A 17,229-nucleotide genomic window follows, 5' to 3' on the forward strand; every position below is an offset into this window, starting at 1 on the left:
CTTGGGCAAAGTGCCGGCTACAGTGTTCGTTTTGAATCTGTGCTCCCACATCGCAATGGGTCCATCTTGTTCTGCACAGTGGGTGTACTGTTGGGGAAATTGGAAGCTGGCCTTCGAGGAGTATCTCATGTTATCATTGACGAAATTCATGAGCGTGATGTCAATACTGACTTCATCATGGTTGTTATAAGAGACATGGTGCGAGAATTCCCCCAGTTGTGTGTTATTTTGATGTCTGTAACCATTGATGTAACATTGTTCCAGTCATACTTCGAAAATTATCCGGTCATTGAGGTTGAAGGACGAGCACACCCTGCTCAGGAATGCTTCTTGGAGGACTGCATTGAGCTAGTCAACTTTCTACCCCGCACCTCCACTACTTCTGAGAAACTTCTTTATTCTCGAGGATTCTGCGCTATGACGACAAAGAAGTCGCAGCTGCGATGATGATATATACAGATGAGGAAGATGAGATGCGATACTTTGCTCACAATATATTATTATTACTATTATTATTATTATTCAGACATTCATATAATAATTTCTTTCAACATTTTATCATTTCAAATATGCACCTCGTATTATATGTGGAACCTACCAATTGTTAGCCAAGATATTCAGTACTGTTTTTTTTTAGCATGGCTCTTCCGCAATAGTAGTACAATTTTCTCTGTCATCCTGCCACCACGCTGACTTAGCTCGACGGGACCAAAAACGAGTTTCTGCTGGGGGAAATATCCAACAAGCCACTCCCTTCTGACATTGCAACCAATGGTGACGGCGACAACTAAGATGTGAATTAGCATAAAAGAAAATGCTTTCACAGAGTACTTTCCATGCTGGTCTCATCACCTATCGTGCCCTGTGTGTTTCGTTTGTATTGTAGTTCACTATGTTCGTAAATTTTTCTTACTTGTGCATCCAGCCGAGGAGGTGGCCATTGCCCTGGCCATCGCCGACCCCGAGTGCACGACTGTGATCTGTGATTCTAGGACGGCAGTGAGAAGTTACGCCAGAGCAAGGGTGTGTGGTGAAGCCGCGCGTGTTGCGTGCGCTCGATCTCGCGAGTGAAAATCGGTGTCTTGTGATAAAGTGGTTTCCGGCCCACATGGGCAGTCAGATCGCGGCAACGCAAACTACAGCGAGACGGCAAAAACGGCGGCATGAGGTCTAACCAACCGTGCCGCTGCTACTGCGGTCGACCCGTTGTAGTGGTGGGAAACCAAGGACAAAATGACTTCCTACAATGAAATTGTGAAGTGGTACAGACTAGAGCGAAGGACTATGCCGCCACCTCATCCAGGCTTGACCAGTAAGGAAGGGGTTTTATACTGACAACTTCAAACGGGGTCATTATTCACTCCGGTGCTGATGAGGCACGTGGGTCCAAGTGTTTATGTAAGTGACCTGCGTTGTGTGTGCCGAAAGGAAAGAGCCACTGCAGCTCACATCCTTTGGGACTGTGCTAAGAATCCGCACGAAGCTGCAACGATAACAACGATCCCGCTGCGGCTCAAGGCCGCAACGAGGTGCTATGATCAAGATGTCCAAGCCCAGGCCGTCCAGCATATCTCGGCAGCCCTCGAAAGGTAATGACTGAGCGAAACCGGAGGGAGGCTGCCACCCCAAAAAAGGGGCAGGCGCAGTCGACCAAAGGGAGTAGTGCGGCCACGACCGGAGTAGAGGCGTCACACGCCGGGAAGAAGTCATGGCCACGTCACGATGCCTCCCTAAGAGGGGAAGGCTAACCGTTCTGCAGGCATTCATAACAAAGTTTCTTCACTCACTTGTGCTCTATGCCAGCAAAAACTTTTCTTGCTTAATTTTATCTGTCCCAATATATTCCCTCATATTAGTGTATATACATTTGGGTTCCTATTATGCGCTCATTTTTACAACATTCTGGAGTCCCCCAATAAGGCATGCCTCCTAATCAGATTGCGGTTTTGGCACATAAAACTCCAGAATTTAATTATTTAGCAGAGGTGACCAAATATCAACTTTTTCAAATACAAATAGTGAGTATTGAATAGCAAAGGAAATATCTAGTCAAATGCCCAGATGCATGTATTTACAGTAGAAATATCTACTTTGGTACCAACTATAGCACAAAAAGTACAGCCAACTATTAGGGACAAATTGCAAGTTCTAAACACAAGATCACGAATTTTTCCTTAAGAAAGCTGCATGAATAAGCTCTCAACATCATAGCCTGGTTGCAAACAAGCCCTCCAAGGAAGAATTGCTGCTGTAAGACTAGCTTTCCAGAAGTGCTAAATAAATGGTTGCCAAAAAGAAAGAGCAGGAGCGCTGTGCAAAAAAAAAAAATAATAATTAAATTCTGGGGTTTTCCGTGCCAAAAGCACCATCTGATTATGAGGCTTGCCGCCGTGGCCGGGATTTGCGCTCGTGACCTCATCCTTAGCAACGCAATGCCATAGCCGCTAAGCCACCATGAGGAGTTAAATAAAACGAAATAATAAAGAAAACCTGCTGATGGAACTGTGCTATAAACACATAAGGGCCAGCTGTAGCAAAATATGACACAATTGTAACGTAAAATATACTAACTGTGACACATAGCTAGACTGCCAAAAAATGCTAATTGACAGATTATAATCAAGAACCACAGGCTGTCGTGTAAGCTTTCACCTCGAAACTGAAAACAAAGCTTGCATTACCCATTTTGTTTCTGCATTGCTTCGAGAATGTTTGTTGTCACACTTTTGATAACTTGCCATACTTTGTTTAGCAGTCTGCGAACAGTAAGCTGACGTAAACAGTCGGTTGTTGCAAAATATTTTGTTAGTTCTAAATATTCAAAGATACCAAACACAGTTCAATTTTCAATACAAATGAAATATTTCACAATAACTATTCGTATGTCTTGGTTACTTCAAATATTTGCTCACCCCTATTATTTGGTTTTAGCAATCCAAGTCCAGTTGACGCTCATTACAACAAACCCTAATTAATCAAACGACAAACGTCTATCATACAAAATAGAATGGCTGTGACGTGACAAGTTGTGAAATGGTAAAACATCACCTATATTTTCATCAAGTGCTTGATTATTGGAACCCAAATGCGATTGCAGGAACAGCACAATAATTGAGTAAAAAAAGTTGAGAAACAGCGACAGTGATCATAAACAAGTACACAAATAAAACAAAACCTATTCTTAACAATAAAAATGGTGCCTGCACCAAGTGGCCATGGCATTGTGGTTGACTGCTTGGCTTGGAACTGCATGGTCAGTCCCAGGCACACTTACTCAAATGGGGTACCTTTTTTTTTGTTATGTCGAATTATGCGGCGAACACAATCTTCCCATCCCCAATTTCATAATTACTGCTCTCAGAAAAAAAATAAAAAAGAACAGAATGAAAGCAAGCTATCTGCTACTAGCTTCTTTAAAACAGGCAGGCCATTGCTATGGCAGCAATGCCTGCAAAACAGAGTGGTGAAAGTAATTTTCAAAACTGAATCAAATACGAATTGAATAGTGCCAGAATCAAATCGAATATACAATACTTTTTAAGTTGTCTTTAAAGGGATACAGAATAAAAAATTTGTCACCAAAATTTCTGGCTCCAATGATAGCTACCGCAGAGAGTGACCAAAACAGCACTCTTTCTGAGCAGAAATAAGCGAAAAGTAGTTATTTTAATTAATATTCCTCAAATCACCGCACATAGTGGCGTCCTCTGAAGGCTCCAGCAAAACCGCATATTGCGTCACACTTACCTGCCCCATTGCTTCCCGCCCATTGCAAGCAATCGCAAAGCCTCGGGGTGTCATTGAAAAGGCAGGGCCTCAAGCCTGACGCTGAGCCGCCTGTTTTCTCAGGGAAGCGCAAGCAACAAGACGTCAGGGGCACATTTGAAAAGAGAAGACAAATATGCGTGGCTCTGCTATCACAAACACCAGAGACCAGTGGAGCTGGAGGAAGGCCAGTAAAGTAGTGCCAATCCACACCCTAGACACACGAGCACCAGCAATGCTTCCCTACGGCGTTCGCGATTCACGTGGCCAGTGCTGTAGTAGACGCTGCGGTCTCCACTCTGTACAGAGCTGTGGGCAAGGAGGACATCGAGGCACCCTAGTAGCTGCTGAAGAATGCCGTTTGGCTGTAATTTGTTGTTTATACGATGTTTTGAGCCAGATATTTGGCCAATTCTGCCCAAATTAATAGAAATTCGCATCGTCTGCAGCGACAATGAACGGAAAAAAAAAAAAAAAAAAACGCCACCTACATGATACTGATGGTGCCACTTCTCGCACCCGCCAAGAGAAGGAGCGCCCTGCTGCAGTGAAACAATGGGATAGCGGGCGTGTTATCTAGCACAGATGAAACGTGCTGAGCTGAGGTATATGTTACCTGCTCGCCACTTGTGTTCCTTGTAGCTGCCAGTTCTGCAGGCTGTGCGTAAAAACTTTGTTTCTCTGTGTTTATATTGATTGACTCCTTGGTGAAGATATGGAGGAACCACAACATGCGCCTCCAGTACCAGTTGCTACCTCTGATGTAGTGTCACCGGAATGCCATTCGTTCTGATCGTTGCCAGTCGTTCAGTAGGCTACTCATCAAAGTCGGAGTCATATTCTCCGCTCATACCATCACTCTCACTAGAACTTGGCATCGTGCAAGGCGCAACGTGGGGAAAACAAAACAGTGCGCAGATGGTCAGTTCGCCCCATCGCTGCTGAAGGTAGATGTGACATCAGATCCCCCAGCTTCTTGTCGGGAGCATGCTGCGCGTGACCCGGCAGCCACTCACAGAGCGTCAAATATAAAGCCATCCACTCAATAATAACCAGAATAATGACTACATACAAGAGCAATCGTGTCTCGGGAATGCAATTGTGGTGCTTTAGCAATATTCTTGGATTTTTATTTTCTATCCCTTTAAATAATAAACAGCCTGCATATCCTAATATATTCAGGTTAGCAAGTTTCTGTCATTACATTACCCATTATGAAGTATTGCTTATTAAAAACACAAATGGAGTCTTTGAGCGAATGAGCAATTTATTCGCATACCCAGTACTTATTAGTTACTGAGTAACGAATGATAGCTGTCTAGCCGCCTGGATTACTAAGCAACGTACCGCATACTCTAATATATAGCTTCTTGTGCTTTTTGTCTACTGTGACCATCAGGATGAAATAATTTGCACTTTTGCTTAAATCTCGTGCTTGATCATGCACACATGAAAATTTTAAATACAAAAAAATATTTGCAGCTACAAGTAGTGAATATTCGATTTGAAGGCCAAATCGGATAGGGCAATATTTGATTCATCACTTGGAAGTTTCAAATATTTGCACACCCCTAGCTTAAAGAAGTGCCACAAGCGAACAAAGGCAACACCGTCTACACTCACCAGTTCCGCAGGAGACCACGCGATTCGCAAGGCCGATCTCGTGGGCTTCCTTTGCCGAGATTGGCCGCCCAGTCAGGACGAGGTCCAGAGCCCGTGACAGGCCAATCAGGGCAGGCAGGCGCGCCGAACCTCCGGCCATTAACGGCACTCCTGTTGGCCAATGCAGGCAATAAACACTTGCACCTCAAAGTGCAACTTCACATCCTAGAGCTTCACACGCAACTTGCATGAGGATGCAAATGACAAAATGTGGGCAGATCTGAAGGACCCCAATGGCTCCATATCTACATGCTACCCCAATACACAGCATAGACTACTCTTTTCTCACTTTGTCGCACTGTATCTTAATCACTGCATTGTTTCTTCTTTTTTTTTTGCAACTTATTATTCGATTTCTTTTTTTTTTGCTTTTTTCATTATGAGTCTCTGTAATCATTGTGCTTTAAGTACTCTTTTTTTTTTTTTTCAAATGTGACATGTGACATCTGCAACGTGCCTGTTTCCGATATGGCTGCATGCAATTTAGCTGTGTGCTTTTTATTTTTTTTTTCTCTTTTTTTTCGGCCTATAATAATGTGTTGTTGGCTTACACAAATTTATGCAAACCTGAAATTTTGATGCTTGTTTTTCATCTGTACCCCCCCCCCCCCCCCTCCACTGTAATGCCTGAATGGGCGCTGTGGGTACGAAATAAATAAAATAAATAAATAGATAAATAACGCAAATCGCCAAAATCGCGATTATTCGCACTATAAGCCATACCAGAATGTAACCAAACAACAATTTTCAAAGTCTGCACATATGTAAAACATGTGGACTTAGCAGCTGTACTTTTCTGACATAGAAGGCATGGGATGTTTGCATTCTCTTAAATTTGCAAACATAGAAAGGTTAATGGCCAAGGACCGGCCTTAACAGATGGTTCCTGCATGGAGCAGAGAAAATAATACAGAAAAAAATTCAATATAGAAAAGCATATTTAGTATCTGTACAAAAATTGAATAGCTGAAGGGTGACAACACGCATGCATTCAGTGCAGAGTTTAACACTAGCAAGGTCAGGCGGCGCACAGCTATATCTCTGAGGTCATGAGCAGAGGCTTTTTCATTGCCCAGGCAACCCCTTAGAGTCAGGCAACCGCTCAGAACATGAATCGAGATAACCCTGCTGACGGAATGATTCCCTATCGTAGTAGCTAAAATGAGCCATGCTTTTCTTATTAAACATGGATTGACATTTTTACTCATCACTAAAAGTCACGAAAATGTCCTTTGGCGCCCCATGCAGTAAAAGCATGACGCTGCAAAAGAGGTCCACTGTGTGACCTTCTACTAGTGTACGCAGTTTCTGGTCTTTTTACTAGTGTTGAAATGCAGTATACATTTTATTATTATAAGCTTTTCCTGAATTACAATGTGCAGATAAGCCTTCGGTTGTAGTGAGCAGAAAAGTAGCCCTGCCTTTGCCTTCGTTTTCGACGAGTTGGCTTGGCTCGTCTATCGACAGAACAACGACGACGGGGGCCAGCCAACCATGGCATAGGCGTGTACTTCGGGAAAAACACTATACAAATATAAGAAATGTCTGAACAACAACACGAATTTATTGCACCAGCTATTTATTTTCAAAAGTGGTTGAAAAGGTCAAAATGTAGGTGGTTAACAACAGACAGTTACACTCACTCCTGTGAAAGCAGAACGATTGGCAGCTTTCACAATTTGCAAGGCGGTCTATCGACATCATTCTCACTTCACAGCGTTACTGGAGGAGGGACTCTTGCCTTTTTAAAGGCTGCTCGGATCGAAAAGTTCTGCTTATTAAATATCCAAGCGCTTTTGGAAGTAACCACTCCAGATGTAAACACTACCGAGGGTGAGCTTTGCGTTGCACTACAAAAAACTAGATCCTTAAAAATCGGTTGTCAGTCCCTTTTATGTGCGCATCTTTTGCCATGCATCCACACAGCCCCTTCTAACTAGTGATAGTGTGTGCAGTATGCTGTTTCTTTCTTTTTCATGCCATACAGTCGAAACCACTTATAACAATATTCAAGTGCCAACGAAATTCCATTCTTATAACCGATAACTGTAATAGCCAAGTTGCACGGAAAACAAGCACAAGGGAGAAACAGTGGAACATTTTTAACTAGACAGAAGGAAGTACAGTCCACACCCGTTATAATGGATCCTCATACAACATACTTCTGGATGTAAGAGACTATTGGCTACAATGGTAAAATTTCGGGCAAATTTTGTCTGGATGATGTGAATACAATGTACTTTGCAGTGGTGATGCCTGCGTGCGGCAGTGCTCTGCGCGCAACTATCTCCGGCAGCTTACTGAACTGGCGAAAATGCATTTTTTCTTCGAGAACAAATACATTAGAGGCAAGTTTGCCATAATGGCTTGCCACACAACACCTCTCTGGCAGAGAGATTTCGTGTCAAACCACTGCCGCCGACCGTTTTCCGCTTAGTGCCGAGAGTGCCGCTAGGTCTAACTACCTTCAAAGTGAGCCCGTAACATATGGCACTTCAAATGCGAAATGTCGACGATCGCAAAACCGCTATCTTGAGAATGTATTATTTCTCATCGCTTCGGGTTGAACTTGCCCTGTACTGCAGCTTCTCGTTCATGCTACAGATTTGGCAAAGGTTGTTGCTTGTCACGAAAGATAAAATTAGGACTTCAGTACGTTCTACCGGCCACTGTTTTGTGTCAAAACAAACTGTAGCTGATGCTTCTGTCATGGCCGGCAGCTACGCAACCGGGCTGGGTGGCCAGCATGACACATTTGCTAGCAATGAGCATCCACAAAACAGAGGGACAGGAAGATGCACAGTTGTACGATTACCGTGTCCATAGTTATTTATATTAAACTTTATGTTTTTACCCTTTTTGCTGTCACTTACGAGTTGGACAGCATCATAGTCAAGGTTTCGGCATTTCAGAACATGCCTGGCTCCTACTTTAGGATAGAACAGACTTCGGATGTTATCATTCTATCCAGCGAAAAAGGTCTTCGGACCTGTTTCGCTGTATTATCCTGGTCCATTGCAACAAATGTCAACTGTCTTGTATATACTTGGGTAACTTGCGTCATATTTCTTTAAATTTTATTTTGGATCTTTCAAAAGGGCGTATGCAAATCACAGGAGCATTTTGCAAACACAACCTAAATAACGTCCAGAGTGGGCATGGGAACAACACTACAATGCGGCTGACAAATATCTTCCGCTTCTGCCTGTTTCAGCTTGTGACAGCATCCAGCCCAAGCACCGCTGCGGCGCCTTATCGGTGTTGCAATGGCGCTTTGCCACACGTGTTGCACACTGAAAACCCAGCGCCAAGTGACGCATCCTCCGCCGATCCACGAGTTGCCACGCCAGCGCCAGTTCCTGTGACTCTCCCTGGACGGTCTACTGCATCACCATCGACATCAACGCCCCCGCTCTACTTAAACTACTGGCACCGTCCGCAGCAGTTCAGTGGGCATGGGAACAACGCTACAATGCGGCTGACAAATATCTTCCGCTTCTGCCTGTTTCAGGATTGTTACACATCTTCTAAATGCTCAGATAACGCGTTCCTTGTCGTGTTCCCATGCCCACAGCTGCTTTTGAACCATGTGCATGAGTGTTTCTGCGTGATGAAAATGTTGCTGTCCGGGGATGTCGAGCTGAATCCCGGGCCGAATTCTAATAAATCCACGAAAGCTTCAGGTGATGAGAGTTCTGTTTTAACGCTGCTTCATGATCTTCGGGACCGTTCCGCCAACATAGAACAAGGACAGGCGCGCATAATTGATTCCCTGCAAAGCCTTACAGCAAATCAGAAGGAACTAAGTAAAAACATTACAGAAATCTCCGCCCGCCTTAACGCTGTTGAAAATAAATTGCAGTTGCTCGACGCAGTTCGGGAGGACATGACCACAGTGAGCGAAAGTGCTGAAAGAGCATTAGCTCAAAATGAGATACTAAAAATCCGTTTAAATGACCTTGAGGATAGGTCTCGTAGAAACAATATTGTATTTTATAATGTTCCAGAGGGACCCAATGAAACATGGGCAGAATCCGAGGAAAAAATAAGAGGTATTGTTCAAAAGAACATGTCCTTAACCTTAGCCGAACTGGACATTGAACGCGCGCACAGGATCGGTAAGGCTGTAACGGGGAAAAAGCGACCAATAATTGTGAAATTCATGCACTACAAAACTAAAGAACAGGTCATGGGCGCAAAAAGCAAGCTAAAAGAGTCCGATTTCTCGATTAATGAAGATTTTGCTCCGGACACCAGGCATGCACGGAAAAAGCTTGCTGAATTCGCAAAGCAAACTGAGCCCGGTGAACTGTTTAGTCTTCGTTTTAACAAGCTTATTCTGAAGAAAAAATGCTATACCTACTGCCCTATAACTGATAGCGTTCAAGAAAAAGATCAAAAACGTGTTGTAACTAACTCTGGTTCTTTGTCTCCTAGATAGCTCAATGAACATGAGCACCGACCTGCGCAAGCACCACATAATGTCTCAGTTCTATTTACTAATATACGCAGTGTCATTGGCAATCGTGATAGCTTATCTTGCACGGCCGATACTACAGCAGCTGACATCATTGTACTAACAGAAACTTGGCTCAATGAAACTGTGCATAATAATGAAATATTTTCAACGGAAAAGTGTTACCGTGTATTTCGCTGTGACCGTTCTTTTGGTCGCGGCGGTGGTGTATTAATCGCTGTGTCCGACCATCTAGAATGCTTTGAAGTTAGTGTTGATACTACACTGGAGTTCAAATGTGTACAGCTAACAATTAACCATAAAGCTCTATTATTTTGTGCATGCTACCGCGCACCACCTACGCCCGTCGGCTTTTCTAACGACCTTCATGATATTCTGAACATAATTCAAACAAAGTTTCCTGGTCGTGCTATCTTTATTTTTGGTGATTTCAACTTCCCGAACATTAACTGGTCTAGCCCTGCAGTGGACGGTGACGGATCTTCCGAGTCGGCAGGTTTTTCAGCCCTCTGCTCCTTCTTCTCGTTAACACAAATGGTTACCCAGCCGACAAGGACGACAGCTACCAGTTCTAACGTATTAGACTTTTTGCTAACGAGCGCCCCAGATTTTGTTTCCGAGGTAAAATACTTGCCAGGCTTAAGTGACCATTGTTTACTGCACATCACGTTGAATTTACCGTCGAATAAAATGCCAAATAAAACGAAAACCATTTACAATTATGCTAAAGCAAATTTTTCTTTAATTAATGATGGCCTCCAGTTTTTTCTCGACGATTTCGTCCTGGTATTTGCCGAACGATCTGTTAACGACAACTGGTGCATGTTTAAAGAAAAACTGCATGAATTAATCGAATTGCACGTCCCTCGTAAACTCATCACGACTAATCGTAGGTCCCCATGGTTCACTCGTTCCTTAAAACGCCTCGGGAACAGAAAAAGGCGGTTATATGTCAGGGCGCGGTCGTCCGGAAGATCGGAGCATTGGTCAGCTCTAAGAGCCGCAGTTGGCACTTATAAAAAATCGTTAAAAGATGCTAAACAACATTTCTTTAACGTCACACTGCCATCATTCCTTTTAACTGATACTAAAAAATTCTGGAACGTTGTTAATGGGTCAGATCAGCCATCAATCTCTCTCCTGGAGTCTCAATCAAATCCCATCCCTAACAGTGATAGTGCTAATGTACTTAACGAGACTTTTGCTAATGCATTTTCTGTCCCTTTTAGCACATCACCACCAGACTATACTCCCGATATCATATTTCCTATGGATCCCATTCGTTTTGACTTTGAAGGCATTATAAGTATCATAGATCGTTTAAAGTTATCCTCTTCATGTGGTCCCGATACTATCAGCACTAAAATCCTGAAAAACACTAAAGTATATTCTTCCATCATACTATCGAAAATATTTGAGCAATCCCTTCAAACTTGTGACCTCCCAGACGACTGGAAATTGGCTAAGGTGGTTCCACTCCATAAATCAGGCGACAAGCACCTATCACTCAACTATCGGCCAGTATCACTAACCAGCATTCCTTGCAAGATAATGGAACATGTAATCTTGTCATCCCTAGCAAACTTTCTTGAGTCATCATCCTTTTTTACTCATGCGCAGCATGGATTTAGAAAACACTTTTCTTGTGAAACACAGCTAATAAATTTTACAAATGATATTAACTTCATACTTGATCGTGGCAGTGAGGTTGACTGCATCTATTTAGATTTTTCCAAAGCATTCGACAAAGTCTCTCACAGCTTACTTCTTCACAAACTAAGTAAACTTAACATCGACCAAAATGTACTACGATGGATTGAATGCTTTTTGTCTAACAGGTTCCAGTACGTGCACGCTAACGGCATTAACTCATCACCGGTATCTGTGACCTCAGGCGTCCCACAAGGTTCTGTTATTGGTCCCTTGCTCTTTCTGGTATATATTAATGACTTGCCTAACAACGTAACATCCACAGTGCGACTTTTTGCGGATGACTGTGTGGTTTACCGGGAAATAAAAAATACTAATGATACTGTACTACTCCAGGAAGACTTAGCTACTATATCTAACTGGTGTTCACAATGGAAGATGACACTTAACGATACTAAATGCAAAGTAATGCGTTTTTCGCGTCGCGTCAATCCGTGCCCCGCTCCCTACACTATTTGTTCTTCCCTGCTAACACCGGTAACATCTTACAAATACCTCGGTGTCATTATAACGTCAAACCTAGCTTGGAAGGCACATATCATTTCTATCATCGCGTCCGCTAACCGCATGCTTGGATATCTGAAACGGAATTTTTCCTTAGCCCCGACACATGTTAAACTTCTTCTGTACAAATCGCTTGTCCGCTCCAAATTAGAATATGCTAACTCAGTATGGGACCCTTTCACTAACTCTCTTATTGACGCCCTCGAAGCCGTACAGAACAGAGCAGCCCGTTTCATCTTTCGTAACTATGATCGTTTGTCCAGCGTCACAGAAATGAAAAACACATTGTCACTAACCCCTCTCTCAACGCGCAGAAAAATATCACGCCTGTGTCAGTTCTTTAAAATTTACCACATGAATTCCACCCTTAAAGGTACATTACTCACGCCGCCAACATATGTTTCATCCCGCTTAGATCATCCATGCAAAGTTGGTGTTTCACAGTGCCGTACAACATCCTGCAGGAATTCTTTCATTCCAAAAACATCGTTGGACTGGAACCAGCTACCATGGGATATTGCACTTTCGAAAGATTTTGATGAATTTAAGGAGAAATTATCAACATATTATAGCTTGCCATAGCTTTGGTTCCATTTGCATTTTTCTCGTTATCATGCGCATCCTTCTGTATTTTCCCCCCAGATTTGCTGTGTTCATGTTTGTGCTAATGGTGGCGTTTTGCAATTTTCAACTTTTCTGTGCGTGACTTAGCGTTTCTTGGTAATTGTATAATTTTGAACTCACTTCATGTTCCGGGTTGTGAATTATGTATTTGTTCCGGTATATATATATATGTTTTATATATATGCGTTGTCTCCTTTTGTACAAATTTATTGAAATGTGTGTACCACTCCCCTCAATAATGCCCTGTGGGCCATGAGGGTATCTGAAATAAATAAATAAATAAGTGGAATCCTGGTTATACATCCCCAGATTTTGCAACATTCCAGGTTTTATTATGAATTAGTGCAGTCCTCTTGGACTCCCCATAGAGACAATGCATTAAAAAAGATTACACAAATCCCATCTGATACGACACCCACGAAATTGCGAACCTGGATGCACGAGAAGTGCTACCAACTTTTTTGCGGCACCGTCCCCTCTGTCAGGAAGGGGAGAGCACTCCTTCGCATGCTCCGACTGATTCCCAGGCTACCTCCTAGTCACCTTAATCCTTCCCAAGCCTTTGCTGCCTCTTCACTGTTCGTCTCCCTTTCCCCTGTTCACGTTGCTCAACTGCCTCCTGTCTTTGCCCTTTCATTGCCATCTCATTGCAGTCTCTCTCGGCGTTTTCTCTCAGCAGCGCCCTACACCTGTCACCGGACGCATTTGCGTATGCAACCAACGATGACACTGTGCCACTGTGACACGATGACACTGTTTTTGACACTGTGCCAAGCGTGCTAACTTCCTACAGAGCAAGTGCACTGTTAGCCGCATACTTCGACATGTCCGGTGCCGAGCCTCACGAGAGCAGAACCACCTCCAAAATGATCGTCACCTGAGATCAACCACAGCACCACGAGGGGGCACCGCGGCGGCAGTCACAGACGCTGCTTGGAGCAAAAATTTTAAAATTAGTGGGTGTGCAGAGCACAGTCCTTCCCAGTTTTGCTGCGCTGTGGACGCACAATTTTCTGTGCATACCGGACTGCACAAGTAAAATTTACAACGAAGGTTTGCCGGACATGCTTCATTTCCAATTATATGTACGCCCTCAGAGGTGAATCCAACTTCACTGTTTAAATGTCACAAAAGCGCAGCTCGTGCATCCCACCCACGGTGTGGAGCAAATGTGAAAAAAAAAAAAGAAAGAAAATTAGTAATGCAAAAGAAAGGTGCACCTAGTGTTTTTCTACCAGCTTTATGTCAGCCCATTTTAGATGTCTCTCAGGCATTCAACCCAGCAGTGAACCAAGCTGGCGTCAAAGATGTTCACTGAATAGTGGCGCATGCCCAGCAACCACCGACAGCTGGTTTCGAACCTGGTTCTTCCGGCACAGCGGCTCGATGCTCTCTTTATTAGACCATGGACTGTCCAGTGGCCACCCAAGTTGGCAGAAAAATGGTTGGAGATGCAGATAAGTACACAAAAAAGTGTATGCCATAGCAAACACAAACGAGCCCAATCAACCAACACAGGCAACTGCAGACAGCCCAAGGCCATATATTGAGTTAAGTTAAGGGGGCATTGAAAGCACCTTCAACATGTTAAGCAAACATACCCAATACGTGTGCAATGCCACTGTGAACAGTGGACCAAGCATGTTAGGTTGCTGCACATAGCACTCATTACTTTGGAGGCATCGTTCCATTGCTCGCCCTAAACTGTGCATACACAGAGCAAATGCAGCGTACCAAAGCGCCGTCCAAAGAGGCCCATGACAGCTGTCTCATCAACTACCCGCAAATCACACCACAGGGCCAGCTCCATGCCTGCACCAACTGCATAGCCACTCACCGCGGCGACCGTTGGCTTCCTTGTCTCCGGAACGCACTGGACAAGACATTGTAGTACATAGCGCACTGTTAAATTGGGACCAAAGTACAGGAATACTTCTCATATCTAAGAAATCAGCGGTCACTATAAGTATGTTGGAATTATGCCTGACAGCACCCAACTCAGGTCTAGGCAATATCGAAGATACATGTATCTTATATAGTACTATCTTAAGATACTCTCTAGGTATCTTGTTTCTGTATCATGACAAATTCGGCAAGACATGTATCGGTATCTGTCTTTTCAATACGTCACACAAACTATTCTTTATCTTTAGCACCATACACAATCCAAGACGACGTTCAAGGTCACTGAAGCAAGCAATGCACACTAGTTTCAAATTATTCTAAGAGATGACATGTTGACACTAACTCACTTCAATATCACTGAACACGATTAAAGGAAAACAGGGGGAAGGCGGGAGATGGAAGATGAATAAAACGAGAACAAGGTGAAAGCGGGAGCCAACGTTTTAACAAGTGGACTTGTCTTTTTCAAGGCGACATATGCTATCCTCGGCACAGTATATATAGGTGGGGTTCTTCTTAAGGGGAGAGAGGGTTAGGCGGGTGGGAGCTCCAAAAAGCGAAGAGGTGTTAGTGGTGAGGGTGTAGAATTGAGAATAAAGAAGTGCTGTGCACAAGGCCGGTGACGCGGCTGTCTGTCAGCTACGTTTCAACGGCCGTGTGTCAACGGTGTGCACAGCACCCCTCTATTACCTGCTTCGCTGGTGGTCTGGTGGTTGTCGGCTATCATGTCCCTGAAAGAGATAATAGAAGGAGCGGCAGAAACCGGTGCTCATGAAAAAAAATATATAAAAGATACTGAAATGAAAGAAATAAATAAATAAAAAGAAGAAAAAGAGGAAAGAAAGAAAAAGAAAGAACACTAAGCAACCAAACATAATGTTGTTGTCTATAGCTTGAAATTTAGCATAGCGAATAGATTCTAAAGCTCCCTTTGAAACGTTTATGCCTATTGGTTGCAATGTCTTGAACTTATGGATAAGGTATGATTCTCTGTATTTTCTATCTTGTCCAGAACGGAAATTTGACTGTAAGATGTAGAGTTTAAGTTCATCAAAGTTATGACCTGGTTGGTTGAAATGCTCGGCAATGACTTTGGGAAGCTTTTTAGCTGGGCCCGCGCGATGTCCATTTAATATGTTGTTCCTTGATTGTCCAGTTTCACCGATACATTGTTTCTTACAGAAGGAACATTCAAGCATATATCGCATCCGAACTTGTACAAGTACGGCTAGTTTTGACTTCGTGTGTATAACTATTTGCAGTGCTTTTAATATTAATGTCACTTTGAAGGTGCCTGCAGGTTTTGCACCTGGGGCGACAACATGCTTTTATTATGGGGGAATGATGTTCATCAACAGATGCTCGTTATTTGATAATATTGGGTGGTATTTTCTTAGGATGTTGTTTATGTTTGGAAGTAAATCAGAATATTTTGTTACAAATGCTGTCGGTCTGTCACATTCTGGTGTAGGCGGTTTCTTATCTAATTCTTACTGTCTTTCCAATCTTGACGCAACATCATAAGCTCTGTCGAGAGCAACTTGTAGGTAGTTTCTTTCTGCTAGCATTGTTTTAAGGTCATTTAGGTGGTGGATATAATCGTTGTCTCGGCTACAGATTTTTCTTATCCATTTTGCTTGTCCGGCAAAAATTCCTTGCTTGCAGTGTTGCGGGTGATGACTGCTGTAATCTAAATTTTGCTGGCTATCCGTAGGGTTCCGGTAAAGTGTTGTTTTCAGTTTTCCATTTTCTATATAGACCGTCGCGCTGAGGAAGTTGATTTGACTAGGAGAGTGGTGAACAGTAAATTTATTACTCGGGTGAACGCAATTGAAATGGCTGATTAGGTTGGTTAACATGCTTGTGCCGAGTTCCCATATTATAAATATGTCGTCAATGTAACGAAGATAGGCGTGAGGTTTTAAAGGGTAGGATTTCAACAAGTCTGCTTCAAGGTGTCCCATGAAAATGTTCGCATACGTAGGAGCATGCTAGTGCCGAAAGTTTGCAGGTAGTGAATAGAATAAAATTCGAAATAGTTGAGCGCGAGAACTAACTTAAGGAGCGACAGGTAAACTTCAGGAGCACATGCTTGGGGATTGCTTGCAAGGGATTTCGATGCAGCTTCAATTCCTTCACTCATGGGTATGTTAGAGTAAAGGGCAGCAACATCCAAAGTGACTAGAATTGTGCGGTCGGAAAGGATTTGGTTGGCGTTGATGCCGTGGATAATTCGAAGCAAGTGCAGCGTGTCTTGAACAAAACATGGGAGTGTGGTGGGGATGTTTGGAAGGTGTTGATTTAGGAACTTAGACAGTGACTTGGTAGGTGTGTTGCATTAGACACAATAGGCTGACCTGGGATTTCTGCTGTAAATATTTCTTTGACAGGAACTTTATATATTTTAGGAAGAAGATAAAAATGGCCTACTTCTTTGTTCTTGGGCATCATGAAGTGATACTGAGATTGCGTGATTAGTTCCCGGGACAGGAGCTCCGCTATTGTGCTTTGCACAGTATTGCTGTAGTCTGAAGTTGGGTTAGAGTCGCGTTTTCTGTAATGTGTGTGCTTGCTCATAACGA

The 17,229-nt window shown here is 43.2% G+C and overlaps 1 protein-coding gene across 5 annotated transcripts in view; it reads right to left on the reverse strand.

The window, feature by feature from the left end:
• Nucleotides 1–17,229, reverse strand: part of LOC126523684 (probable enoyl-CoA hydratase) — a 92,692-nt gene that overhangs the window by 28,239 nt on the left and 47,224 nt on the right. For 4 of the 5 annotated variants that reach the window (XM_055066841.2, XM_050172286.3, XM_050172287.3 and 1 more), the window contains exons 4-5: nt 14,477–14,615; nt 5,389–5,538 (exon numbers count right to left, since the gene is read on the reverse strand). In XM_055066841.2, coding sequence (XP_054922816.2) covers nt 5,389–5,538; nt 14,477–14,615 — 289 coding nt within the window. The remainder of the gene's footprint in view (nt 1–5,388; nt 5,539–14,476; nt 14,616–17,229) is intronic. The other variant, XM_055066840.2, reaches the window with a different exon arrangement.

This window comes from Dermacentor andersoni, chromosome 6, assembly GCF_023375885.2.
Source record: "Dermacentor andersoni chromosome 6, qqDerAnde1_hic_scaffold, whole genome shotgun sequence".
Taxonomy (NCBI): Eukaryota; Metazoa; Arthropoda; class Arachnida; order Ixodida; family Ixodidae; genus Dermacentor; species Dermacentor andersoni.